The sequence below is a fragment of the Triticum urartu genome, chromosome 5 (assembly GCF_003073215.2).
Source record: "Triticum urartu cultivar G1812 chromosome 5, Tu2.1, whole genome shotgun sequence".
NCBI lineage: Eukaryota > Viridiplantae > Streptophyta > Magnoliopsida > Poales > Poaceae > Triticum > Triticum urartu.
Genome location: NC_053026.1, coordinates 426506199 through 426533673, shown reverse-complemented (window position 1 = coordinate 426533673; position 27475 = coordinate 426506199). Strand labels below are relative to the sequence as shown.

Here is a 27475-nt window from a genome sequence, read left to right as displayed (position 1 = left end):
AGGTGGGGGACCTCGGATCTTCAAAAGTTTGATGTTTTTCGCCATGTCTAGTGGTGATCGTAGGTTTGTGAGAATAAAATTACCCTCATTCCTCAGCCTTTTTTGGCGGCACCATGAAGTTACAACGTTTTGTGTTTTCGCATATCCTATTATCCGGGTTTGATGAGTTTATGTTAGCTCACCCTGCACTCTGTTACTATATTTGCTTTGCACATCCTCTCCCACAAACCAATGAGACTATAACTATCGCCGCAACCATCCGCTCTGCGCCACCGCTTCGGTAGCCCTCTCGCATCGCCATGGCTAGCGACTTTGACGATGATGAGCTCGTGAACATCAACACGAGGAGGGGGTACCTTGGCATGGGGGACCCCGACATGCCTTTGCCGCCGTTCTCTCGACGCACTGCCTCCTCTTGACAAACTCTAAACCGTGACTATAAGCCTCGCACGCAGCTTCATCAACTGACATCATCACGCCATTTCGTGGTGCCGGATAGATGTTGGAAATATGCCCTAGAGGCAATAATAAAATGGTTATTATATTTCCTTGTTCATGATAATTGTCTATTGTTCATGCTATAATTGTGTTATCCAGAAATTGTAATACATGTGTGAATACATAGACCACAACACGTCCCTAGTGAGCCTCTAGTTGACAAGCTCGTTGATCAAAAGAGAGTCATGGTTTCCTGACTATGGACATTGGATGTCATTGATAATGGGATCACATCATTAGGAGAATGATGTGATAGACAAGACCCAATCCTAAGCATAGCTTAAAGATCGTGTAGTTCATTTGCTAGAGCTTTTCCAAATGTCAAGTATCATTTCCTTAGACCATGAGATTGTGCAACTCCCGGATACCGTAGGAGTGCTTTGGGTGTACCAAACGTCACAACGTAACTGGGTGGCTATAAAGATGCACTACAGGTATCTCCGAAAGTGTCTGTTGGGTTGGCACAAATCGAGACTAGGATTTGTCACTCCGTATGACGGAGAGGTATCTCTTGGGCCCACTCGGTAATGCATCATCATAGTGAGCTCAATGTGACCAAGTGGTTGATCATGGGATCATGCATTATGGTATGAGTAAAGTGACTTGCCAGTAACGAGATTGAACGAGGTATTGGGATACCGACGATCGAGTCTCGGGCAAGTAACGTACCGATTGACAAAGGGAATTGTATACAGGATTGATTGAATCCTCGACATCGTGGTTCATCCGATGAGATCATCAAGGAGCATGTGGGAGCCAACATGGGTATCCAGATCCCGCTGTTGGTTATTGACCGGAGAGTCGTCTCGGTCATGTTTGCGTGTCTCTTGAACCCGTAGGGTCTACACACTTAAGGTTCGGTGACGCTAGGGTTGTTGAGATATTAGTATACGGTGACCCGAAAGTTGTTCTGAGTCCCGGATGAGATCCCAGACGTCACGAGGAGTTCCGAAATGGTCCGGAGGTGAATATTTATATATAGGAAGTCAAGTTTCGGCCATCGGGAAAGTTTTGGGGGTAATCGGTATTGTACCGGGACCACCGGAAGGGTCCCGGGGTTCCACCGGGTGGGGCCACCTATCCCGGAGGGCCCCATGGGCTGAAGTGGGAGGGGAACCAGCCCCTAGTGGGATGGTGCGCCCCCCATGGGCCTCCCCCTGCGCCTAGGGTTGGAAACCCTAGGGGTGGGGGGCGCCCCACTTGGCTTGGGGGGCACTCCACCCCCCTTGGCCGCCGCCCCCCTTGAAGATTGCATCTCCTAGGGCCGACGCCCCCCTTGAATATTGCATCTCCTAGGGCCGACGCCCCCCTAGGGGTCCTATATATAGGGGGGGGGGGAGGGAGGGCAGCCGCACCCTAGCCCCTGGCGCCTCCCTCTCCCTCCCGTGACACCTCTCCCTCTCCCTGAGCTTGGTGAAGCCCTGCCGAGATCACCGTTGCTTCCACCACCACGCCGTCATGCTACTGGATCTCCATCAACCTCTCCTTCCCCCTTGCTGGACCAAGTTGGAGGAGACGTCTTCCCAACCGTACGTGTGTTGAACGCGGAGGTGCCGTCCGTTCGGCGCTAGGTCATCGGTGATTTGGATCACGACGAGTACGACTCCATCAACCCCATTCTCTTGAACGCTTCCGCTCGCGATCTAAAAGGGTATGTAGATGCACTCCCTTCTCCCTCGTTGCTAGATGACTCCATAGATTGATCTTGGTGATGTGTAGAAAATTTTAAAATTCTGCTACATTCCCCAACAATGGCATCATGAGCTAGGTCTATGCGTAGTTTCTATGCACGAGTAGAACACAAAGCAGTTGTGGGCGTCGATATTGTCAATTTACTCACCGTTACTAGTCTTATCTTGATTCGGCGGCATCGTGGGATGAAGCGGCCCGAACCGACCTTATACGTACGCTTACGTGAGACTGGTTCCATCGATTGACATGCACTAGTTGCATAAGGTGGCTGGCGGGTGTCTGTCTCTCCCACTTTAGTCGGATCGGATTCGATGAAAAGGGTCCTTATGAAGGGTAAATAGAAATTGGCATATCACGTTGTGGTTTTGGCGTAGGTAAGAAATGTTCTTGCTAGAAACCTATAGCAGCCACGTAAAAACTTGCAACAACAATTAGAGGACATCTAACTTGTTTTTGCAGCATGTGCCGTGTGATGTGATATGGCCAAAAGGATGTGATGAATGATATATGTGATGTATGAGATTGATCATGTTCTTGTAATAGGAATCACGACTTGCATGTCGATGAGTATGACAACCGGCAGGAGCCATAGGAGTTGTCTTTATTTATTTACGACCCACGTGTCAACATAAACGTCATGTAATTACTTTACTTTATTATTAAAGCATTAGCCATAGTAGTATAAGTAATAGATGATGAGACAACTTCAAGAAGACACGATGATGGAGATCATGGTGTCATGCCGGTGACAACGATGATCATGGAGCCCCGAAGATGGAGATCAAAAGGAGCAAATGATATTGGCCATATCATGTCACTATTTGATTGCATGTGATGTTTATCATGTTTTACATCTTATTTGCTTAGAACGACGGTAGCTTAAATAAGATGATCCCTCGTAATAATTTCAAGAAAGTGTTCCCCCTAACTGTGCACCGTTGCGAAGGTTCGTTGTTTCGAAGCACCACGTGATGATCGGGTGTGATAGATTCTAACGTTCGAATACAACGGGTGTAAGCCAGATTTACACACGCAATACACTTAGGTTGACTTGACGAGTCTAGCATGTACAGACATGGCCTCGGAACATGGAAGACCGAAAGGTCGATCATGAGTCATATAGAAGATACGATTAACATGAAGATGTTCACCGATGTTGACTAGTCCGTCTCACGTGATGATCGGACACGGCCTAGTTGACTCGGATCATGTTTCACTTAGATGACTAGAGGGATGTCTATCTGAGTGGGAGTTCATTGAATAATTTGATTAGATGAATTTAATTATCATGAACTTAGTCTAAATTCTTTACAATATGTCTTGTAGATCAAATGGCCCATGTTGTCCTCAACTTCAACGCGTTCCTAGAGAAAACCAAGCTGAAAGATGATGGCAGCAACTATACGGACTGGGTCCGGAACCTGAGGATCATCCTCATAGCTGCCAAGAAAGATTATGTCCTAGAAGCACCGCTAGGTGACGCACCCATCCCAGAGAACCAAGACGTTATGAACGCTTGGCAGTCACGTGCTGATGATTACTCCCTCGTTCAGTGCGGCATGCTTTACAGCTTAGAACCGGGGCTCCAAAAGCGTTTTGAGAGACACGGAGCATATGAGATGTTCGAAGAGCTGAAAATGGTTTTTCAAGCTCATGCCCGGGTCGAGAGATATGAAGTCTCCGACAAGTTCTTCAGTTGTAAGATGGAGGAAAATAGTTCTGTCAGTGAGCACATACTCAAAATGTCTGGGTTGCATAACCGCTTGACTCAGCTGGGAGTTAATATTCCGGATGACGCGGTCATTGACAGAATCCTTCAGTCGCTTCCACCGAGCTACAAGAGCTTTGTGATGAACTTCGATATGCAGGGGATGGAAAAGACCATTCCTGAGGTATATTCTATGCTGAAATCATCGGAGGTGGAAATCAAAAAGGAACATCAAGTGTTGATGGTGAATAAAACCACTAAGTACAAGAAAGGCAAGGGTAAAAAGAACTTCAAGAAGGACGGCAAGGGAGTTTCCACGCCCGGTAAGCAAGCTGCCGGGGAGAAGTCAAAGAATGGACCCAAGCCTAAGACTGAGTGCTTTTATTGCAAGGGAAGTGGTCACTGGAAGCGGAACTGCCCCAAATACTTAGCGGACAAGAAGGCCGGCAACACTAAAGGTATTTGTGATATACATGTAATTGATGTGTACCTTACCAGTACTCATAGTAGCTCCTGGGTATTTGATACCGGTGCGGTTGCTCACATTTGTAACTCAAAGCAGGAGCTGCGGAATAAGCGGAGACTGGCGAAGGATGAGGTGACGATGCGCGTCGGGAATGGTTCCAAGGTCGATGTGATCGCCGTCGGCACGCTACCTCTACATTTACCTACGGGATTGGTTTTAAACCTTAATAATTGTTATTTAGTGCCAGCTGTGAGCATGAACATTGTATCAGGATCTCGTTTAATTCGAGATGGCTACTCATTTAAATCCGAGAATAATGGTTGTTCTATTTATATGAGAGATATGTTTTATGGTCATACTCCGCTGGTGAATGGTTTATTCTTAATGAATCTCGAGCGTAATGTTACACATATTCATAGTGTGAATACCAAAAGATGTAAGGTTGATAATGATAGTCCCACATACTTGTGGCACTGCCGCCTTGGTCACATAGGTGTCAAACACATGAAGAAGCTCCATGCAGATGGACTTTTGGAGTCTCTTGATTATGAATCATTTGACACGTGCGAACCATGCCTCATGGGTAAAATGACCAAGACTCCGTTCTCAGGAACAATGGAGCGAGAAACCAACTTATTGGAAATCATACATACTGATGTGTGTGGTCCAATGAGTGTTGAGGCTCGCGGTGGCTATCGTTATGTTCTCACCCTCACTGATGACTTGAGTAGATATGTGTATGTCTACTTAATGAAACACAAGTCTGAGACCTTTGAAAAGTTCAAGGAATTTCAGAGTGAGGTTGAGAATCAACGTGATAGAAAAATCAAGTTCTTGCGATCAGATCGTGCGGGAGAATACTTGAGTCAAGAATTTGGCACACACTTAAGGAAATGTGGAATAGTTTCACAACTCACGCCGCCTGGAACACCTCAGCGTAATGGTGTGTCCGAACGTCGTAATCACACTCTATTGGATATGGTGCGATCTATGATGTCTCTTACCGATCTACCGGTGTCATTTTGGGGCTATGCTTTAGAGACTGCCGCATTCACTTTAAATAGGGCTCCGTCGAAATCCGTTGAGATGACACCGTATGAATTATGGTTTGGGAAGAAACCTAAGCTGTCGTTTCTAAAAGTTTGGGGATGCGATGCTTATGTCAAGAAACTTCAACCTGAAAAGCTCTAACCCAAATCGGAAAAATGCATCTTCATAGGATACCCTAAAGAAACTATTGGGTATACCTTCTACCTCAGATCCGAAGGCAAGATCTTTGTTGCCAGGAATGGATCCTTTCTAGAGAAAGAGTTTCTCTCGAAAGAAGTAAGTGGGAGGAAAGTAGAACTCTACGAAGTATTACCTCTTGAACCGGTAAGTGGCGCAGCTCAAGAAAATGTTCCTGAGGTGCCTGCACCGACTAGAGAGGAAGTTAATGATGATGATCATGAAACTTCAGATCAAGTTGCTACTGAACTTCGTAGGTCCACAAGGACACGTTCCGCACTAGAGTGGTACGGCAACCCTGTCCTGGAAATCATGTTGTTAGACAATGGTGAACCTTCGAACTATGAAGAAGCGATGGCGGGCCCGGATTCCGACAAATGGCTGGAAGCCATGAAATCCGAGATAGGATCCATGTATGAAAACGAAGTATGGACTTTGACTGACTTGCCCGATGATCGGCGAGCCATAGAAAATAAATGGATCTTTAAGAAGAAGACAGACGCGGATGGTAATGTAACCATCTATAAAGCTCGGCTTGTCGCTAAGGGTTATCGACAAGTTCAAGGGGTTGACTACGATGAGACTTTCTCACCCGTAGCGAAGCTGAAGTCCGTCCGAATCATGTTAGCAATTGCCGCATTCTATGATTATGAGATATGACAAATGGACGTCAAAACGGCATTCCTTAATGGTTTCCTTAAGGAAGAATTGTATATGATGCAACCGGAAGGTTTTGTCGATCCTAAGAATGCTGACAAGGTGTGCAAGCTCCAACGCTCGATCTATGGGCTGGTGCAAGCATCTCGGAGTTGGAACATTCGTTTTGATGAGATGATCAAAGCATTTGGGTTTACGCAGACTTATGGAGAAGCCTGCATTTACAAGAAAGTGAGTGGGAGCTCTGTAGCATTTCTCATATTGTATGTGGATGACATACTGTTGATGAGAAATGATATAGAATTCTTGGAAAGCATAAAGGCCTACTTGAACAAGTGTTTTTCAATGAAGGACCTTGGAGAAGCTGCTTACATATTAGGCATCAAGATATATAGAGATAGATCGAGACGCCTCATTGGTCTTTCACAGAGTACGTACCTTGACAAGATATTGAAGAAGTTCAATATGGATCAATCAAAGAAGGGGTTCTTTCTTGTGTTGCAAGGTACGAGATTGAGCACGACTCAATGCCCGACCATGGCAGAGGATAGAGAAAAGATGAGTGTCGTCCCCTATGCCTCGGCCATAGGGTCTAGCATGTATGCTATGCTGTGTACCAGACCTGATGTAAACCTTGTCGTAAGTTTGGTAGGAAGGTACCAAAGTAATCCTGGCATGGAACACTGGACAACGGTCAAGAATATCCTGAAGTACCTGAAGAGGACTAAGGATATGTTTCTGGTTTATGGAGGTGACGAAGAGCTCGTCGTAAAGGGTTACGTCGATGCTAGCTTGGACACGGATCTGGATGACTCTAAGTCACAAACCGGATACGTGTATATTTTGAATGGTGGGGCAGTAAGCTGGTGCAGTTGCAAGCAAAGCGTTGTGGCAGGATCTACATGTGAAGCGGAGTACATGGCAGCCTCAGAGGCAGCACAAGAAGCAATCTGGGTGAAGGAGTTCATTACCGACCTAGGAGTCATACTCAATGCGTCGGGCCCGATGACTCTCTTCTGTGACAACACTGGCGCTATTTCCCTTGCCAAGGAGCCCAGGTTTCACAGGAAGACCAGGCATATCAAGCGTCGCTTCAACTCCATTCGTGAAAGTGTTCAAAATGGAGACATAGATATTTGTAAAGTACATATGGACCTGAATGTGGCAGATCCGTTGACTAAACCTCTCCCTAGAGAAAAACATGATCAACACCAGAACTGCATGGGTGTTCGATTCATCACAATGTAACTAGGTTATTGACTCTAGTGCAAGTGGGAGACTGTTGGAAATATGCCCTAGAGGCAATAATAAAATGGTTATTATTATATTTCCTTGTTCATGATAATTGTCTATTATTCATGCTATAATTGTGTTATCCGGAAATCGTAATACATGTGTGAATACATAGACCACAACACGTCCCTAGTGAGCCTCTAGTTGACTAGATCGTTGATCAAAAGATAGTCATGGTTTCCTGATTATGGACATTGGATGTCATTGATAACGGGATCACATCATTAGGAGAATGATGTGATGGACAAGACCCAATCCTAAGCATATCTTAAAGATCGTGTAGTTCGTTTGCTAGAGCTTTTCCAAATGTCAAGTATCATTTCCTTAGACCATGAGATTGTGCAACTCCCGGATACCGTAGGAGTGCTTTGGGTGTACCAAACGTCACAACGTAACTGGGTGACTATAAAGGTGCACTACAGGTATCTCCGAAAGTGTCTGTTGGGTTGGCACGAATCGAGACTGGGATTTGTCACTCCGTATGACGGAGAGGTATCTCTTGGGCCCACTCGGTAATGCATCATCATAATAAGCTCAATGTGACCAAGTGGTTGATCACGGGATCATGCATTATGGTACGAGTAAAGTGACTTGCCGGTAAACGAGATTGAACGAGGTATTGGGATACCGACGATCGAGTCTCGGGCAAGTAACGTACCGATTGACAAAGGGAATTGTATACGGGATTGATTGAATCCTCGACATCGTGGTTCATCCGATGAGATCATCGAGGAGCATGTGGGAGCCAACATGGGTATCCAGATCCCGCTGTTGGTTATTGACCGGAGAGTCGTCTCGGTCATGTCTGCGTGTCTCCCGAACCCGTAGGTTCTACACACTTAAGGTTCGGTGACGCTAGGGTTGTTGATATATTAGTATACGGTAACCCGAAAGTTGTTCGGAGTCCCGGATGAGATCCCGGACGTCACGAGGAGTTCCGGAATGGTCCGGAGGTGAAGATTTATATATAGGAAGTCAAGTTTCGGCCATCGGGAAAGTTTCGGGGGTAATCGGCATTGTACCGGGACCACCGGAAGGGTCCCGGGGGTCCACCGGGTGGGGCCACCTATCCCGGAGGGCCCCATGGGCTGAAGTGGGAGGGGAACCAGCCCCTAGTGGGTTGGTGCGCCCCCCATGGGCCTCCCCCTGCGCCTAGGGTTGGAAACCCTAGGGGTGGGGGGCGCCCCACTTGGCTTGGGGGGCACTCCACCCCCTTGGCCGCCGCCCCCTTGGAGATTGCATCTCCTAGGGCCGACGCCCTCCTAGGGGTCCTATATATAGTGGGGGGAGGGAGGGCAGCCGCACCCTAGCCCCTGGCGCCTCCCTCTCCCTCCCGTGACACCTCTCCCTCTCCCTGAGCTTGGCGAAGCCCTGCCGAGATCACCGTTGCTTCCACCACCACGCCGTCATGCTGCTGGATCTCCATCAACCTCTCCTCCCCCCTTGCTGGATCAAGTTGGAGGAGACGTCTTCCCAACCGTACATGTGTTGAACGCGGAGGTGCCATCCGTTCGGCGCTAGGTCATCGGTGATTTGGATCACGACGAGTACGACTCCATCAACCCCGTTCTCTTGAACGCTTCCGCTCGCGATCTAGAAGGGTATGTAGATGCACCCCTTCTCCCTCGTTGCTAGATGACTCCATAGATTGATCTTGGTGATGCGTAGAAAATTTTAAAATTCTGCTACGTTCCCCAACAATAGATCCACGCAGAGCCATCCGATGGATCCTATTCAGAGGGGAAGATGATTCAGAGCATCCCACGGACATCAGCAAAAGATCGCGCTAAGCCCCCAAGCTCCACTTGGACCAATGACTCAAGCTTGTGCAAAGGTGAGTTAAAGCTGAGGTGACTTTACTCCTTGATGAGCTTCCCATACACACTATGTGCACTTATGAATGAAGGCCTGGAATGTGAAGGCACAAAAATAGGTGTGAAAGCCGAGGACTCGGAGCAAGAAGACATATGAAAGACCGAAGAAGTGTTGAATTTGCATGACCAGACTATCCGGACCAAATCCAGAATATTCAAAGCAAGACCGAGTGGCCGCGGACACGCCCGCACACTTGTGCGGGACTGTCCGAGCCGTACCTAAGCGAGCCTGGACACGCCCATATATTCAGGGCGGAGCTAGCTCTCAGTGACCGTTGGTGGCTACCAAGGACTGCTCTATGCAATCTTTATTAAATAATACTATGACACCATGGTTAGTATTGTTGTTTGATGGGGAAAATATTGTACAATGTTACCATGCATAGGCTTTTCCTAGGCTTCTTTCGTGGGTCATTGGTTCTGCCTCTACAAAGACTTGTGCTGAACTGTCTAGTGCTGGTGCCACCACTAGCAAAAAGGCCGTTGTTGGACTGTTTAGGCCATTTGAGGTGGACTGCCCATTGCTGGAAGGAGTCAAGTGACAACCATCCTGAAGAGCCAAAGCCCCGTGAAAACTTCAGGCTTGGACTATCCCGGACGAATGCCTTGGACCGCCAGGTTAGCTGCCTACACATAGTAAATGGCCCATGGTCCATGTGTATTTCCCCTCCACCGACCCCTCCATTTGGAACCTATATAAGTCATACCTCTTCATAGATTTAGGGTTAGAAAGTCATTTAGACAAAAGCAAATTGAGCTTTTCTCATCTACCTCTCCCCAAGGTGATTCAAGGCCTCCCTAGTGGATAATACTACCATGGAGTTCAAGGCCACCTTCTAAGGTTTTTGTATCCAACTCTCCTTTTATCGAGCCACTACAAGGCCTCTTATCTTAAGATTAATTGGTGATGAACCCTACCATGTATCCCTTTTCTCCTTTGAACTTGAGTGGATTGACTATACCGATCGAGTAGCATGTAGGTCATAAGAGCATTCTTGACTTGACTTCCTTGTTGGAGGATCACATAATCAAGATGTGTGTTGCCAACATGTGCTATATTAGTAGGCCTTGCTAGTTATCCTTGATGCTCTTTGTGTGTTCTTAATTCTCCTCGTGTTTCCTCTCCCCCACTTCCAATTCATAAAGTCGGGCACCTACCGGAACCTCCCCACATCTCATTCTCTCCAATCATGGGCTACCTCGCACTTTCTTATGTCTTTTGCCACACATACACGAACTAACACAATTGATATATACACAGTGGAGTTGGAATCTCCAAGACACCAACAATCCAAATGTTAGAAACAAGAGTCCCTAGGACCCAAAATTCGCTCCCACATATTTGGTGTTTTCTAGTTCCTTTAATGTCGTAGACCTTAGTAGGTGGAGCTCTTCGTAATTGTGTGCACTACTTACAAATTGTAGGTAGTGTTTCTTATCCCGGTGAACCAAACTATTTTATTTAGAGGTTTTATAATAAGAGTTTTATTCTGTTAGCTCCTTTCATGTTATTGTGAATTTTGAGGTCTTGTTCCAATCTATAGTTTCGCTATTTGAAATTTGCGTTCCCGCTGGAATCCGTGTTTTACCGTGGCTACTTAATAAAATCCTACAAAAGTTACATGTCTATACACTTGAATCCTGAAAGTTGCCAACACGACAATATGTACCAATTTTGAGAATAGACAAGTGCCAATGTGATAACGAATCCACAATGGAAACTCTAAAGGATCCCCAATAAATAAAGGAGGATCCGGCCGAGTAAACCCTTAGTGGAATATTTTTGCTCCACTAAGTTTTCACCAAAACTGATCCCCTATATATAATGGAGATTTTTTTGTTTTTCTGAACTTATGCAAATCTAGTATACATTGCAACTATATATTAGCACACATATAGAAACTAAACATAAATATGAATGTTCCAGCAAATCACGAATATAGTTTAAAAACCAAATTCAAAGTTTACAAACTGAATTATTCAAATTTAAACACATCGAATGGTCAAAATGTACCAAATAACATGTGATAGAACAACTAGGAAGCGCTATGATGTTGTCACTGATGCTCAATAAGATAATCTTGGAGCTGAGCATGCACTTGTCGGTTCTCGATCTTGTGATGCTCTTCTAGGAATGCCAGGATCCTATTTGGATCATACTCTGGCTCAACTAGAGTCCCGTTGGTGATGTATGGTAAGTTCTCACACATCTCCCTCTCGTCTTCGATGATCATGTTATGAAATATGATGCAACAAGTCATGATCTACCATAGAACCTTGGAGCTCTAGTACTCGGCAGGGCCACGAACAATTACAGAGCGCTTTTGAAGCACAATGAAGGCTCTCTCCACATCTTTCCTAGCAGCTTACTGACATTGGGCAAAGTGAATATTTTTGTTACCTTTTAAACGTGGAATTGTTTTGACTAGTGTGGTCCATGGTGGATAGAAGCCATCCGCAAGGTAGTAACGCATCGAGTAGTTGTGCCCATTGACCGATTAGTTGCAAGCAGGAGTGAAAGATCATGGATGTCGCCTAGAGGGGGGGGGGTGAATAAGCATTTTAAAATAATTATGATTTAGACTTGAACAAATGCGGAATAAACCTGGCGGTTAATTTGTCAAGCAACAAACCTAAAACAACTAGGCTCACCTATGTACACCAACAACTTATGCTAAGCAAGATAAGCAACTATGTGATAGCAAGATATATGACAAGAAACAATATGGCTATCACAAAGTAAAGTGCATAAGTGAGCTCGGGTAAGAGATAACCGAGGCACGCGGAGACGACGATGTATCCCGAAGTTCACAGCCTTGCGGATGCTAATCTCCGTTTGGAGCGGTGTGGAGGCACAATGCTCCCCAAGAAGCCACTAGGGCCACCGTAATCTCCTCACGCCCTCGCACAATGCAAGATGCCGTGATTCCACTAAGGGACCCTTGAGGGCGGTCACCGAACCCGTACAAATGGCAACCCTTGGGGGCGGTCACCGAACCCGTACACTTTGGCAACCCTTGGGGGCAGTCACCGGTACCCGTCAAATTGCTCGGGGCGATCTCCACAACCTAATTGGAGACCCCGACGCTTGCCCGGAGCATTACACCACAATGATTGAGCTCCGAACAACACCAACCGTCTAGGGCGCCAAGGCACCCAAGAGGAACAAGCTCTGGGGTGCCCAAACACCCAAGAGTAATAAGCTTCTCAAACTTCACTTCCATGTATCACCGTGGAGAACTCAAACCGATGCACCAAATGCAATGGCAAGGGCACACGGAGTGCCCAAGTCCTTCTCTCTCAAATCCCACCGGAGCAACTAATGCTAGGGAGGAAAATGAGAGGAAGAACAAGAAGGAGAACACCAAGAACTCCAAGATCTAGATCCAAGGGGTTCCCCTCACATAGAGGAGAAAGTGATTGGTGGAAATGTGGATCTAGATCTCCTCTCTCTTTTCCCTCAAAAACTAGTAAGAATCCATGGAGGGATTGAGAGTTAGCAAGCTCAAAAAAGGTCAACAATGGGGGAAAAACGAGCTCAAGAGATAGAGAACCATTGGGGAAGAAGACCCCCTTAAATAGGTCTCCATGAATCTGCCCGTTATGTACAGAATAACATAGGAGCGGTACAACCTCTATGACCACCAGTACAACTGGTAACAGGCAATAAGCGGTACAACCGGCCCACAACCACCCAACAACCGCACCACAACAGAGACCAGTCCAGTGGTAGAGCGGTACATGACCGGTACAACCTCCGGACCAATTCTGGAGCGGTACAATCGCTCCAAACACCGGTTGTACCGGTCAAGCGGTACAACCTCTCCATGGGGCGGTACAACCTCTCTGTATAAAACAGGCAATATCAAAACAGCCACAACTTTCGCATACAAGCTCCGAATACAACGAAACCAAGTTTGTTGGAAAGCTAACGACAAGGGCTAACACAATCTTGAGAGAAATAACAATAATAAGCAAATGAGAAAAGGACCATAATAAAATGATGAGATCCCTTCCTCAGATAAGACCGGTAAAACCTCCAACACCGAAAACATCATAGAAGATGCATGCGAACTCCGTTTTCGATGAACTCAAGCTTGTCATCAAGATAACCATAAGCTCTAAGACTCACAAATGGAACCAAACAAGAACCAAGAAAGATAATGCAAGGATGCAATGGTTTGAGCTCTCGACGAGCGATACGATCAAGCTACTCACTAGAGAGCCCCCCTTGATAGTACGACAATCGATCCTATAACCCGGTCTCCCAACTACCACTATGAGACCGGTAAAATAGAAGACCTATCAAGGGCAAACCTCTGCCTTGCACATAGTCCACTTGAGCTAGATGATGACGATCTTGACTTCCTCAAGTTGGACCATCTTTCTTGATTGTGTTGGCTCAATGAAGACTAGTTGATTGCTCCCCGTACTCCACTATGGGTGAGCCACTCTTTGGCACATCTTCACAATTACATTGACACCACAATGGACGGCAAGCTTCAAGCTTGATTTCTCCCCCATACTACATTACGGGTGAGCCACTCTTCGAGTTGCTCCACTTGAACTTGCACACTGCAAATTTGATGACGATCACCACTTGATGTCATCCTCCATGGGTTGTATGAGATCTTCCTCTTGACGCAAGACCATGGAAACATACCTAACCCCAAAAAGAACTCTCACGTAGACCATGGGTTAGTACACAAAGCGTAATGGACAATGCTTACCATACCATGGGACCACTTGATCCCTCTCGGTACTTCTTCTACGCTTTGTGAGTTGATCAACTTGATTAACTCTTGACTTAGTCTTGATCAACATTGAATCTTTACAACTCTCTTCATTTGGATGATGTCTTGAAGGTAAACATGAATGATCACACAATCTTCTTCTTTAAGACATGCTTGCAATAAGCTCAACTCACACATGACCAACATTTGGATAATTCCTTGAAAAGCACTTTGGCCATCTCAACTCACACATGACCAATCTTTGGATAATTCCTTGAAAAGCACTTTGGCCATCTCATAAACTCCTTGAAACCAACACATGGACTTCAAGACAATCCTATGGACAAAACCTTCAAATATAACTCAAGGCAACCATTAGTCCATAGAGATTGTCATCAATTACCAAAACCAAACATGGGGGCACCGCATGTTCTTTCAATCTCCCCCATTTTGGTAATTGATGACAATCACTTTCGAGAGAGTTTATACAAGGAATTATGCATCAACATGCAATGCAACAACCAATAATGCGTGCGTATGAGATGCAAATGCTTAGGAACAAAACCAAAGCAAAGAGAAAACTCTGAAGACTTCTCCACAAAACTCTCTGAAACTTCTTCCCCATTGGCATCGATTGCCAAAATGGGCAAAAAGCTTAGAAGGCCAACATAGAAGGTGTTACTCCATAAATTGTGTATTTCTCAACAAGAGAGTGGAATGCATTACACATATCCAACTATCAATATTTGGAGGAAGACAAACTATATTGAGGCCCAAAGATTGCAACAGAAAGATATGTCACAAAGACAAAACAAAGAGAGACACAAGCAACCAGAAGATACCAATTAAAGCAAGTAATCAACAAATATCAATTGGACCAACTAGACCAATGATCCTACGTGCCACATGAAAACGATATTATGATATGAGCAAAGGAGTGTTCTAAAGAAACTAGAGAAGTTCCCCATGATTTGTGCACACATATGAATTTTTGTATTTGGATACACAGTACACAAAATAGGATCATAGCTCCCCCAAAATCAATAGAAACTCACAACAAGTGCAAGTGAGCATAGGAAACAAAGCCTAGTACTTGCAACAAACACATGGTTGAGCAACAAGTAAAAGATGCAACTTAAGAATGGGCTCAACCAAAATGATGTGAGTGAGTTAAGGCAATGCACTTGAGAAGACTAATGTACGGATGAACATTAAGCATCAATAAAGTCTTGAAAGAATGAGGCACACGATGCATGACCTATCATTCCCACACACAACTAGCAAATGGGTTCACAAGCTTACTAATAAGCATATAAAGAACCTATGCTTGTGACAACCCGTGGTGAAGATAGAAGATGAAAGCCTCATCAAGACGAGGGATACCAATTAAGATGGCAAAAGCCTCGTAAAGATAAGCATGAGGAAAATAATCTTCACCCCACAAGAGTGCATCAAGATGCAACGATAGAAGACACACACTCAAGGCAAAAGCTTTCACTGAGCCACCAAAGAAATAACATAAGAAGGACAAGGTGGACGTGAAAGGAAGGATATCAACTAGATATGCAACTTCTCTCAAGTGTATATGATTCTAGGTAGATGAAATCATGATGATATATATCTACAAAGAAGGATGTACACCCGAAATAGTTACAACACGAGGAACAAGATATCCAAAGGGAGGTCATACATATACCAATAAGATATTTTCTTGGAAGCATAACACATGGCTAGATATGGTCTTATTGTATATAAATGAATTCCTACCACACACCCATCAAAGACATCACAACTAGCAACAAGAGATCATTGTTGGGATGCTTTGAGAAAGGGAACAAGTATCACAAGAATGAATGAATAACATACCATGATACAACCTACACAAGGTTGATGCAAGAAATGTGTGCATGAAGAATATGAAGACACTTGTTACCGAGTTAACATTGGAAGGATGTAGTAGATACCAATTGAAGGTAGATAGTAGTTCATTGATCATCCTAGCTCGACTCCAATAAGCACATGATGACAACACCTTCCTTGTGAGTGAGCCGAGCATCCAATGTATCTCCAATTGTTCCTAGAACAACAACACAAAGAAAATGGTACCCAAACTCATTGGGACCAAAGAGTTAGAAACACCAACAATACATAGGACAAACTCCACATAAATATGTGCATATAGAAAAGGAAATGAAATTCATGCACATCTCATACAATTTGAGATTTGGTGGAGTTTCCCCTATATATTGGGTCGAAGAAAGAAAGCATGCCAAAGATACTACATGAAGTTAATATGCATGCTCAAGACTTTCAAGAACCGATACCAAATGATAAAGAAAAACCAAGTGAAGAAAAGATACCAAATGAATAAAACATCACTTGGAGGATATCCATAAAAGATACATCAAGGAATGAGATATCCATTGATACACTAAAAAAAGGTATCAAACTCCCAAAAGAGAGGATGGTTCCAAACAAACCAAGCTCTCTACAAAGTTTCATGATGGCACAAAGTACCAAAATGAAAACGGCTTGCCTTCCACCAACACACACTTGATAAGGATCGCAAGACGAGTGTTTTATAAAAAATAGGATAGCTCCCCCAAGACTAGTGCATTGAGAGAATTTGCATTTGAATACAAAATGCACAAGGTGGGATCACCACTTTCACTATATCTAGAAAACACTAAACAAGATCAAGAAATAAACAAGATCCACAAGTGGTATGGAAGACAAAGGGAGATGATACAATCCTTGGCAAGAGAAAAGGCAAATAAAAAACAAAAGCCAATGTAAAGATGATCAATAAATTCTACCACAAAAGTGAGTACCAATTGTCAAAAGACAAGAAGTAAATGGAAATAATTCCCGGTGGTAGATAGCAAGGATATCCGACATCATCTTCACACCATACAAAAAGCAAATTGCAACTTGTAGAGCTAACATGCCACCTAGGAACAAGATAATTTACAATATCAGCTCTAGATGACAATATCTCAAATGTACACATTTTCTAGGCTAGTAATATACACCTAGAATATTACTCCCCCATAATGTGATACCAATTAAAGATAGACAAGAGGCAATTAAAGGATCCAACAAGAGATAATTAATGGACTATTTAGAATTTGAATTTCTCATGAGAAGACATACCACATAGTGACTAGATAAGCTTGCAATATCAATACTAAGTGGTATTCCCCATGTACCCGCCTTTATAGGATTGTGAAGTGCACAAAGCACATCACTCCCCCATAATGGGATATTCCATTAATCTCTCACAAGAGCCAACTAAGAAATAAACAAGATGCAAAAGGCTCAACGCATGACACACACGTACATGATGTGCAAACCAACACACACATACTTGATTGCTCAAGATAATCAAGTTGGAAGCACAACATATACAAACACATGCAAGGAACAAAACCAAAACATGCAAGGGGGAAAGTAACTTTCAATGTAAGCAATTGAGGTACAAGTTACCACAAGGAGGCACATTGGATATAAGATATAATCTTGATGATTCAATTGACTTGGCTTGAGACAATAAGGATGATGAAGTCCCCTTAATTCTTCATAATGTAGCCAAGTCTCCAATGACCTCCAACATCACCTATTGATCAAGTTTGAGCTTGTTGGTCCCTAACCAAGTTGGGTCCTAAGAGGTTAGTCACAATAGGCTTGGCTACCCAAATGGTTCTTTGCTTCAAACCACTTTAAGTACCAACAAACTTGGCAACCACATTGCCAACCTTATCCTTCCCAAGAGAATAGACATCATCAATAATAACTGGGTTGGATAAGTTACCACTAGTGCATGAAGAGGCGAGGTGACCTTTCTCGCGACATAGGTAGCAACGTCTACTCTTCACTTTCTTCTCACTTGATTTCTCAACTTGAGAAGCATAAGCTTGAGTCTTCTTGGGAAGAGGCTTTTCTTCAACTTGAGGTTGAGAATGAGAGTGTACTTGTGGCTGCTTCCCTTGTTGCTTGTCACTAATGGGCTTCTTCTTCAATGGGCAAGATCTAACATGATGCCCTTCTACTTTGCACTTGAAGCAAACAATCTTGGCCGAATTCTTGACTTGTTCTTAGCCCTTCCTTTTGTTCACCTTGGACTTCTTCTTCTTGTTGGAGTTGAATCCAAGTCCACCTTTGTCATTGGGGGATTTTTGCACACTCAAGATATTGTTGAGTGTGGATTTCCCTTCATGACTCTTTTCCAAGTCTTTCTTCAAAGAAGTGACTTGGGCCTTGAGCTCTTTGATTTCCTCTACATGGTTAGTCTCAACACAAGTACTAGAGGAAGTATAAACTTCATTGTTAGAGAAACAAGGCAAGGAAAGCAATTCATCACAAGATGTACCAACATTGAGAGTAGATGAATTACAAGGACTAGCACATGGCAATATAGCATTTTGACTAGAATTAGTGCTAGTATGCACATGAGGCTCACTAGATGTTACCTTAGAAATCATGGCCTCATGAGATATCTTTAGCTCATTATGGGATACTAGAAGATAATCATGAGAGCTTGAGAGCTTTTCATGGTTTTCTTCCAATTTCCCATAATTGCTAGATAGCAACTCAAGTTGAGCCCGAAGCTCAACGTTCTCCTTCAAAATGGATGCTTCACAAGTAATAGAGTTAGTATCCCAAGCATCATCATTAACAACAATAGGAGAGGACACCTTGGCAAGCTCTTTTAAGTAAGAAGCTTCAAGTTGAGCATGAGACTCGGTGAGTTTGATGAGCTCACCCTTGACGACTCTTGAGCCATTTTTAAGGTGCTCAAAATCCTCAAGGAGTCCAGCATGAGCAACTTCAAGCTTAGCATTTTTAGTTTTGAAATCATTGCCCACCTCGAGTGCTCTATCATGAGATTCCTTTATTCTAGATAATTCTATAGCAAAGGTCTCCTCAAGAGATTCAAATGAGGTTTGTTCATGTTCAAGAGCTTGAGATAGCTCCGCGATCTCATTTGCGTAATCACGCTCATGAGCTTCCATTTTCTCAATGGTGACCTCATGCTCCTCTAGATGAGACTCCAACTCCTCAATGTATTTCTTGCCTTCAATGGCAATAGACATGATTTCCATGAAGTTGGAATGAGCAAGTTTATTTTTGTGAAGAGCTTTAAAAATCATTTCCCCCTTAGTTTTTAAGGAGGCAACATTATCATTCTCTTCATCATAATCAACATCATCATCACTCTTGCCATCATCACAAGATATATTGGGATTCAAAGTGGGAGATACCTTTGAAGCCTTGGCCATAAGGCAAAATGCAATAGATGATGATGTAGGATCCGTTGAAGCACCATTCAAGACCACATCTTGTTCCATGGGGTGTTGGGTTTCCTCTACATTGTTAGCACAACAATTCGAGGACATATATGCATTTTTATCATGGCAACAAGACATAGTAAACATATCATCATGAGATTTAGTCAAGCAATTTCTACATGATATGCAAGGACTATCAACACAAGCATGTGAAACATTTGGAGTGCTCGAAGTGTTAAAGCCCAAAGAAGGAGCATTGCAATAAGATAGTGATGAAGGATCATCCACAACAAACATACTATCATCATTGCAATGACCAACACTACTCACCATATCATTACCTTGTGGAAAACCACATGTAGGTGAAGTAGAAGAAGTTGAGAAGACTATACGGCCGGATGTGGAGGGAGAAAAATCATCCCCACAAAACTTGGACATGCCATATTTATCTTAAAGCTTTGTCCACAACTCATGAGCATCCAGGAACGGCATGAGTTGAAATATAACTACATTGCTCAAAGCATCGAAAAGCACATTAGAAGCTTGAGCATTGAGATAAGAGTTTTTCTCATCCTCTAAAGATAATCTTTGGGGATCCTTTGGAGGAGAAAAACCCATATCTACAATTCGCTCTAAATTTGGGTCCATGACCCTAAAGAGATTAAGCATGCGAATTACCCAAACATCAAAATTTGTGCCATCGAAACTAAGAGTGTCAGAGAATCCTAATCCCCTAGTCGACATCTTTACTCTCTAGGCCGTAAAGCCTAATAAAGAGAGACGAGGCTCTGATACCAATTGAAAGATCGTGGATGTCGCCTAGAGGGGGGGGTGAATAGGCATTTTAAAATAATTACGATTTAGGCTTGAACAAATGCGGAATAAACCTAGTGGTTAATTTGTCAAGCAAAAAACCTAAAACAACTAGGCTCACCTATGTGCACCAACAACTTATGCTAAGCAAGATAAGCAACTATGTGATAGCAAGATATATGACAAGAAACAATATGGCTATCACAAAGTAAAGTGCATAAGTAAAGAGCTCGGGTAAGAGATAACCGAGGCACGCGGAGATGACGATGTATCCCGAAGTTCACACCCTTGCGGATGCTAATCTCCGTTTGGAGCGGTGTGGAGGCACAATGCTCCCCAAGAAGCCACTAGGGCCACCGTAATCTCCTCACGCCCTCGCACAATGCAAGATGCCGTGATTCCACTAAGGGACCCTTGAGGGCGGTCACCAAACCCGTACAAATGGCAATCCTTGGGGGCGGTCACCGAACCCGTACACTTTGGCAACCCTTGGGGGCGGTCACCGGTACCCGTCAAATTGCTCGGTGCGATCTCCACAACCTAATTGGAGACCCCGACGCTTGCCCGGAGCTTTACACCAAAATGATTGAGCTCCGAACAACACCAACCGTCTAGGGCGCCAAGGCACCCAAGAGGAACAAGCTCCGGGGTGCCCAAACACCCAAGAGTAATAAGCTTCTCAAACTTCACTTCCACGTATCACCGTGGAGAACTCAAACCGATGCACCAAATGCAATGGCAAGGGCACACGGAGTGCCCAAGTCCTCTCTCAAATCCCACCGGAGCAACTAATGCTAGGGAGGAAAATGAGAGGAAGAACAAGAAGGAGAACACCAAGAACTCCAAGATCTAGATCCAAGGGGTTCCCCTCACATAGAGGAGAAAGTGATTGGTGGAAATGTGGATCTAGATCTCCTCTCTCTTTTCCCTCAAAAACTAGCAAGAATCCATGGAGGGATTGAGAGTTAGCAAGCTCAAAGAATGTCAACAATGGGGGCAAAAACAAGCTCAAGAGATAGAGAACCATTGGGGAAGAAGACCCCCTTAAATAGGTCTCCACGAATCTGCCCATTATGTACAGAATAACATAGGAGCGGTACAACCTCTATGACCACCGGTACAACCGGTAACAGGCAATAAGCGGTACAACCGGCCCACAACCGCCCAACAACCGCACCACAACAGAGACTAGTCCGGTGGTAGAGCGGTACATGACCGGTACAACCTCCGGACCAATTCTGGAGCGGTACAACCGCTCCAAACACCGGTTGTACCGGTCAAGCGGTACAACCTCTCCATGGAGCGGTACAACCTCTCTGTATAAAATAGGCAATATTAAAACAACCACAACTTTCGCATACGAGCTCCGAATACAACGAAACCAAGTTTGTTGGAAAGCTAACGACAAGGGCTAACACAATCTTGAGAGAAATAACAATAATAAGCAAATGAGAAAAGGACCATAATAAAATGATGAGAACCCTTCCTCAGATAAGACCGGTAAAACCTCCAACACCGAAAACATCATAGAAGATGCATGCGAACTCCATTTTCGATGAACTCAAGCTTGTCATCAAGATACCATAAGCTCTAAGACTCACAAATGGAACCAAACAAGAACCAAGAAAGATGATGCAAGGATGCAATGGTTTGAGCTCTCGACTAGCGATACGATCAAGCTACTCACTAGAGAGCCCCCCTTGATAGTACGACAATCGATCCTACAACCCGGTCTCCCAACTACCACTATGAGACCGGTAAAATAGAAAACCTATCAAGGGCAAACCTTTGCCTTGCACATAGTCCACTTGAGCTAGATGATGACGATCTTGACTTCCTCAAGTTGGACCACCTTTCTTGATTGTGTTGGCTCGATGAAGACTAGTTGATTGCTCCCCGTACTCCACTATGGGTGAGCCACTCTTTGGCACATCTTCACAATTCCATTGACACCACAATGGACAGCAAGCTTCAAGCTTGATTGCTCCCCCATACTCCATTATGGGTGAGCCACTCTTCGAGTTGCTCCACTTGAACTTGCACACTGCAAATTTGATGACGATCACCACTTGATGTCATCCTCCATGGGTTGTATGAGATCTTCCTCTTGACGCAAGACCATGGAAACATACCTAAACCCAAAAAGAACTCTCACGTAGACCATGGGTTAGTACACAAAGCGTAACGGACAATGCTTACCATACCATGGGATCACTTGATCCCTCTCGGTACTTCTTCTACGCTTTGTGAGTTGATCAACTTGATTCACTCTTAACTTAGTCTTGATCAACATTGAATCTTTTCAACTCTCTTCATTTGGATGATGTCTTGAAGGTAAACATGAATGATCACACAATCTTCTTCTTCAAGACATGCTTGCAATAAGCTCAACTCACACATGACCAACATTTGGATAATTCCTTGAAAAGCACTTTGGCCATCTCAACTCACACATGACCAATCTTTGGATAATTCCTTGAAAAGCACTTTGGCCATCTCATAAACTCCTTGAAACCAACACATGGACTTCAAGACAATCCTATGGACAAAACCTTCAAATATAACTCAAGGCAACCATTAGTCCATAGAGATTGTCATCAATTACCAAAATCAAACATGGGGGCACCGCATGTTCTTTCAAGGAGCATCTCCTGTAATTATCCTAGAAAACAGTGCTGATCTCGATAGCACATTCAAGTCATTGTCAGAGCCAGGCAAACCAAAGAATGAATGTCGTACCCAAATATCCTTCGATGCAACTGCCTCAAGAATGATCGTTGGATCGTTGCAGTGGCCTTTCTACTAACCCTTCCACCCTGCAGGACAATTTTTCCATGTCAAGTGCATACAGTCAAGTGATCTAAGCATCCCTGACCATCCTCTTGCTTCACTCTCTGTCATCAGCCTTTGGATGTCTTCTCGGTTGGTGCTCTCGACTATTCAGGTCCAAAAACATCGATCACTCCTTTAGTGAACCTCCGAACGGCCTCCAAGATTGTGTCTTCACAAATGCGGACATATTCGTCGATGGCATCGGCTGAACACCCATATGCCAAGACTCAAACAACCGCAATGCACTTCATCAGAGGGCTTGCACTTAATCTCTCCACTTGCATTTCTCCGGATCTTGAACAAGCCATCATACTTCTCAATGGCTTTTGCAATGGTCAGAAAAATACTTGTGTGCATCCGAAAGCGCTAGCGAAAGTACTCCGGATAAGTTGGCTTCAGAGCAAAGTAGTTTGTCATGATCTTGGCATGGCCCTCCGCTCTATCACGGTTGATGGGTATACGTCCAAACCGCGGTCCTCTCCTAGGGCACCAAATATCATCAATGAAAATCATGCCTAAAACGGTTTCAAAGTCTTCGTCTTCTTCTTCTTCTTCGGATGACGACGAGTTTTCAAAGACCATCTCCCTCAAACTCTTCATCTACAACTCGAACGACTAGGTTCAATCCAAACAGCAGTTCAAAAAGAAACGAACGAAAAAAAACTCACCTAGGCAATTCGTCGAACACTTGCGGTGTGGTGGTGATGCACCAGCCAGCCGCTGTTGTTTCAGCCAAACGGCGGGTGGTGAAGTGTGGAAATGACCTGGAGCGGCACGGAAGCAAGGTCAAGAACGGTGGCCACCGAAGAGGAAGAAAAAACGAATCAATCCGATGAATTAGTTATGGCGACGACGATGGTGTTTCACCTCGATTTTGGCGATGACAGCGGTGGACGAACGGGCTGGGCGTCTGGCAGAAGGGCGGCGAGGGCCAATGGAGGCAACACAATAGCAGCGGGGGCCGGCGGGCGGTCATCGGCGAAGAGGCAGTAGCGGGGGAGAGGCGACACAATGACGCGGGAGTTTTGCTCCTGACGGTAGGGGCGGAGTAAAAATAGTGGTGGGATACACGCAGGAGGATAATTTATCCTCCGCTAACGGCTATTGGGGATCGGCTAGGTGCACGTTAGAGGAGGAAAACCGAATTTATCCTCCTCTAACAATGAATAGGAGATCGGTTAGAGTTGCCCTAGCTGAACTGGTATAAATATAATCATGTGTGTGCTAATAGAGACAGATGTGGATACATGATTTATATAAGAAATTTGCACTCCAAGTTGGAACATAGAAAACTCGAATACTTAATCAACTTGTCTTCCACGACTTCTCAAAGCAATAGAAAACTGCATTGCCAAATCATGTTCTCTTTCCCAACTTGATAGAAACAGCGCACGCTTTGCAACTTGCACCCATTGAAAATCTTTAGTACTTGGATGTTTGAAGTTTGAACCTTGCGAAACAAGTTACGTGCAACCTTTTGATGTCACCAAGTTGTGCAATTTTGCAAGCATACATAACTGAGATAACTCGGAATCTTGGCAACGAAACCTTACAAGTCAAAATACATCTTCGGATCTTGTGTGTCATTCAGTCATGGAGCCCACACCCTTGTCAGTGTGCATCTCGCTGCTCTGTATCGCGCTGCTGTGCCTCCTATGGCACAAGTCAACGAAGCCCCCCGCCGGTGCGCCTGCACCGCCACGGCCGCCGGGCCCAACGCCGTTCCCAGTCATAGGCAACATCCCGGACCTGGTCCGCGGCGGCGAGCTACACCGCGCGCTCGCTCGCCTGTCGGTGTCCTACGGCCCCGTCATGTCGATGAGGCTCGGCATGGCGAGCCTCGTCGTGCTGTCGTCCCCGGCTACGGCGCACGAGGCGCTCCACAAGAAGGAGGGTGCCGTCTCCTCCCGGTGGGTCCCCGACAGCGCCAGCGTCATGGGCCACAGCGGCATCTCCATGGTGTGGCTCCCGAGCTCCAGCCCGCTGTGGAAGCACCTGCGCACCGTGGCGAGCACCCTGCTCTTCACGTCCCGGCGGCTCGGCGCCAGTCGCGCCATCCAGGAGCGCAAGGCCCGGGAGCTCGTTGACCACTTACACGCGAGCTCCGGCCGCCCGGTGCGCGTCGCGCTCCCCGTGTTCAGCGCCGTGATCAACATGCTCTCCAGCGTTCTGTTCTCGGAGGACGTCGTCGAGCTGGGGTCGGTGACCGGGCAGGAGTTCATGGAGCTCATCGCAGACTCTGTTGCGGAGACGGCCAAGCCGAACATCTCCGACTTCTTCCCATTCCTCAGCTCGCTAGATCTCAGCCGCCGCCGCCGCGCGGTCGCCGCGAATCTCAGCAGATTCTACCAGTTCTTCGACGCTGTCATAGACCGTCGGTTGAACAGTGCCGAGAAGCCCGGCGACCTGCTGGAGTCGCTGCTCGAGCTCCCCGCCAAGTCCCAGCTCGAGCGGCCGGTGATCCGAGCTCTCCTAACGGTACATAACATCTTCCGAGACGATCCATGACTGATGAAATTAAAGCTGTAACCGTAGTGATTACTCTTGCTGTCATGAACCAGGATCTGTTCATCGCTGGGAGCCACACGACGACGACCACGGTGGAGTGGGCGATGGCGGAGCTGCTCCGCAACCCGACCAAAATGGCGAAGGCGCGCGCCGAGCTAAGGGAAGCGTTCGGATCCGGCAACGCAGAGGAAGGTGACCTCGCCAACCTCCCGTATCTGCAGGCCGTGATGAAGGAGACGATGCGGCTGCATCCCCCAGCGCCGCTGCTGCTGCCGCACGAGGTGTCGGAGACCGGCGTGACACTCGGCGGCTGCTCGGTGCCGAAGGGCGCCCGTGTCCTGATCAACGTGTGGGCCATCGGAAGGGACCCCGAGGTGTGGGCTGAGCCGGAGGTGTTCATGCCGGAGAGGTTCTTGGACAGGGAGGTGGACTTCCGGGGGAGGGCGTTGGAGTTCATACCGTTCGGATCGGGGCGGAGGGCGTGCCCCGGGATGCCGCTGGCCGTGACGGTCGTGCCGATGGTGTTGGCATCGCTGCTCCACGAGTTCGAATGGAGGCTGCCGGATGGGATGGCGCCCGGTGATGTGGATCTCAGCGACCGGTTTGGCGCCGCGCTAGAGCTCGCCGTTCCTCTGAGGGCCGTGCCGGTTTGGACGAAAGGCGCGGAGGATTTGAGTTTTTCTTCGTGACGAACTCGTTACCCGTTGACTACTTTTTCTAGATTTATTTTCACCAATGTACTAAACATTTCACATTTGCGTTCTTATTATAAGTGCATATTTTGTTAGTGTGAGTACTTTATTGTAATTTTCTTTCGTGGGAGGAGCTATGTTTATTTATGATTTTGTTATTTAAAAAAAAGTCCAGGGCCAAACCGGTATGCACGCTCTGGCGGCCGAATCCACACTCTCCACCCCTCCACCCGACCGACTGCTGCCGCCACCGCCACCGCAGTTCTGGCTGTTGACCGAGCTGGCAGCGCCATCGTGTCGCGTCGCGTCCTATCGGGACGTCGTTCATCGCCCTCGCCCCAATGAAAAGGGCCATATCATCTCTTCATCTTTTCCATTATCAATGGGAGATAGGCCAACTCCAACGCGCGACCTCAAACGGACGTCCGCTTTGTCCAAATTTCGTTCGTTTGGGTGTGGCAATGGGGCCGTGTTCGTTCGGATTCGTAGATGCGGTGGACGCGCGCTCAACGCACGGCTGCATTTCGGCTGCATCTCGTCCGTTCACTAGCACAATAGATAAAATGAAAATGATGCATATGAAATGGTTCAAATCAAACATTGCTCCCAAATAGTCCTACAACCCAATCAAAATTTATTTGCATGGCAAGAAAACAATATCAAATAGTCTTACAACCCAATCGAAATTTGTTTGCATGATAAGAATTAAACTCATAGTTCTACTAGTTGCCAATGTGAGTCCACACGTGCTCAACCAAGTCATCCTAGAGCTGGACATGAGTATGCCAATCACGCAACTCCCGATGAAACTCGACAAACTATTCAAAGGTTGCATGAGGTGGATGCTCAGGCTCAACATTTTCACCCTGAAAATCAAACCCTTGGTTGTAGATGCTATGATCGCGCTCATCCTCAACGATCATGTTGTGCATGATCACACAAGTAGTCATCACCTCCCAAAACTTCTTCATGCTCCACGTCAATGCAGGGTTACGAACGATACCCCACCGAGACTGAAGCACACCGAAAGCACGCTCCACATCCTTCCTAGCACTCTGTTGTATTTGGGCAAACCTCTGTCTCTTCTCTCCTTGTGTGTTGGTTATGGTCTTCACAAGAGTGGACCACTGAGGATAGATGCCATTAGCTAGGTAATATCCCTTGTTGTAATGGTGGCCATTGACCTCAAAGTTC

General features: G+C 45.6%; 1 protein-coding gene across 1 annotated transcript; it reads left to right on the top strand.

The window, feature by feature from the left end:
- Positions 1-24572: 24572 nt before the first annotated feature.
- Positions 24573-26376, top strand: LOC125556139 (cytochrome P450 76M5-like). Its single transcript, XM_048718926.1, has 2 exons — positions 24573-25559; positions 25643-26376. Exons 1-2 carry the CDS (start codon positions 24675-24677, stop codon positions 26276-26278), a joined length of 1521 nt encoding a protein of 506 aa, XP_048574883.1. The 5' UTR covers positions 24573-24674; the 3' UTR covers positions 26279-26376.
- The last annotated feature ends 1099 nt before the right edge of the window (positions 26377-27475 follow it).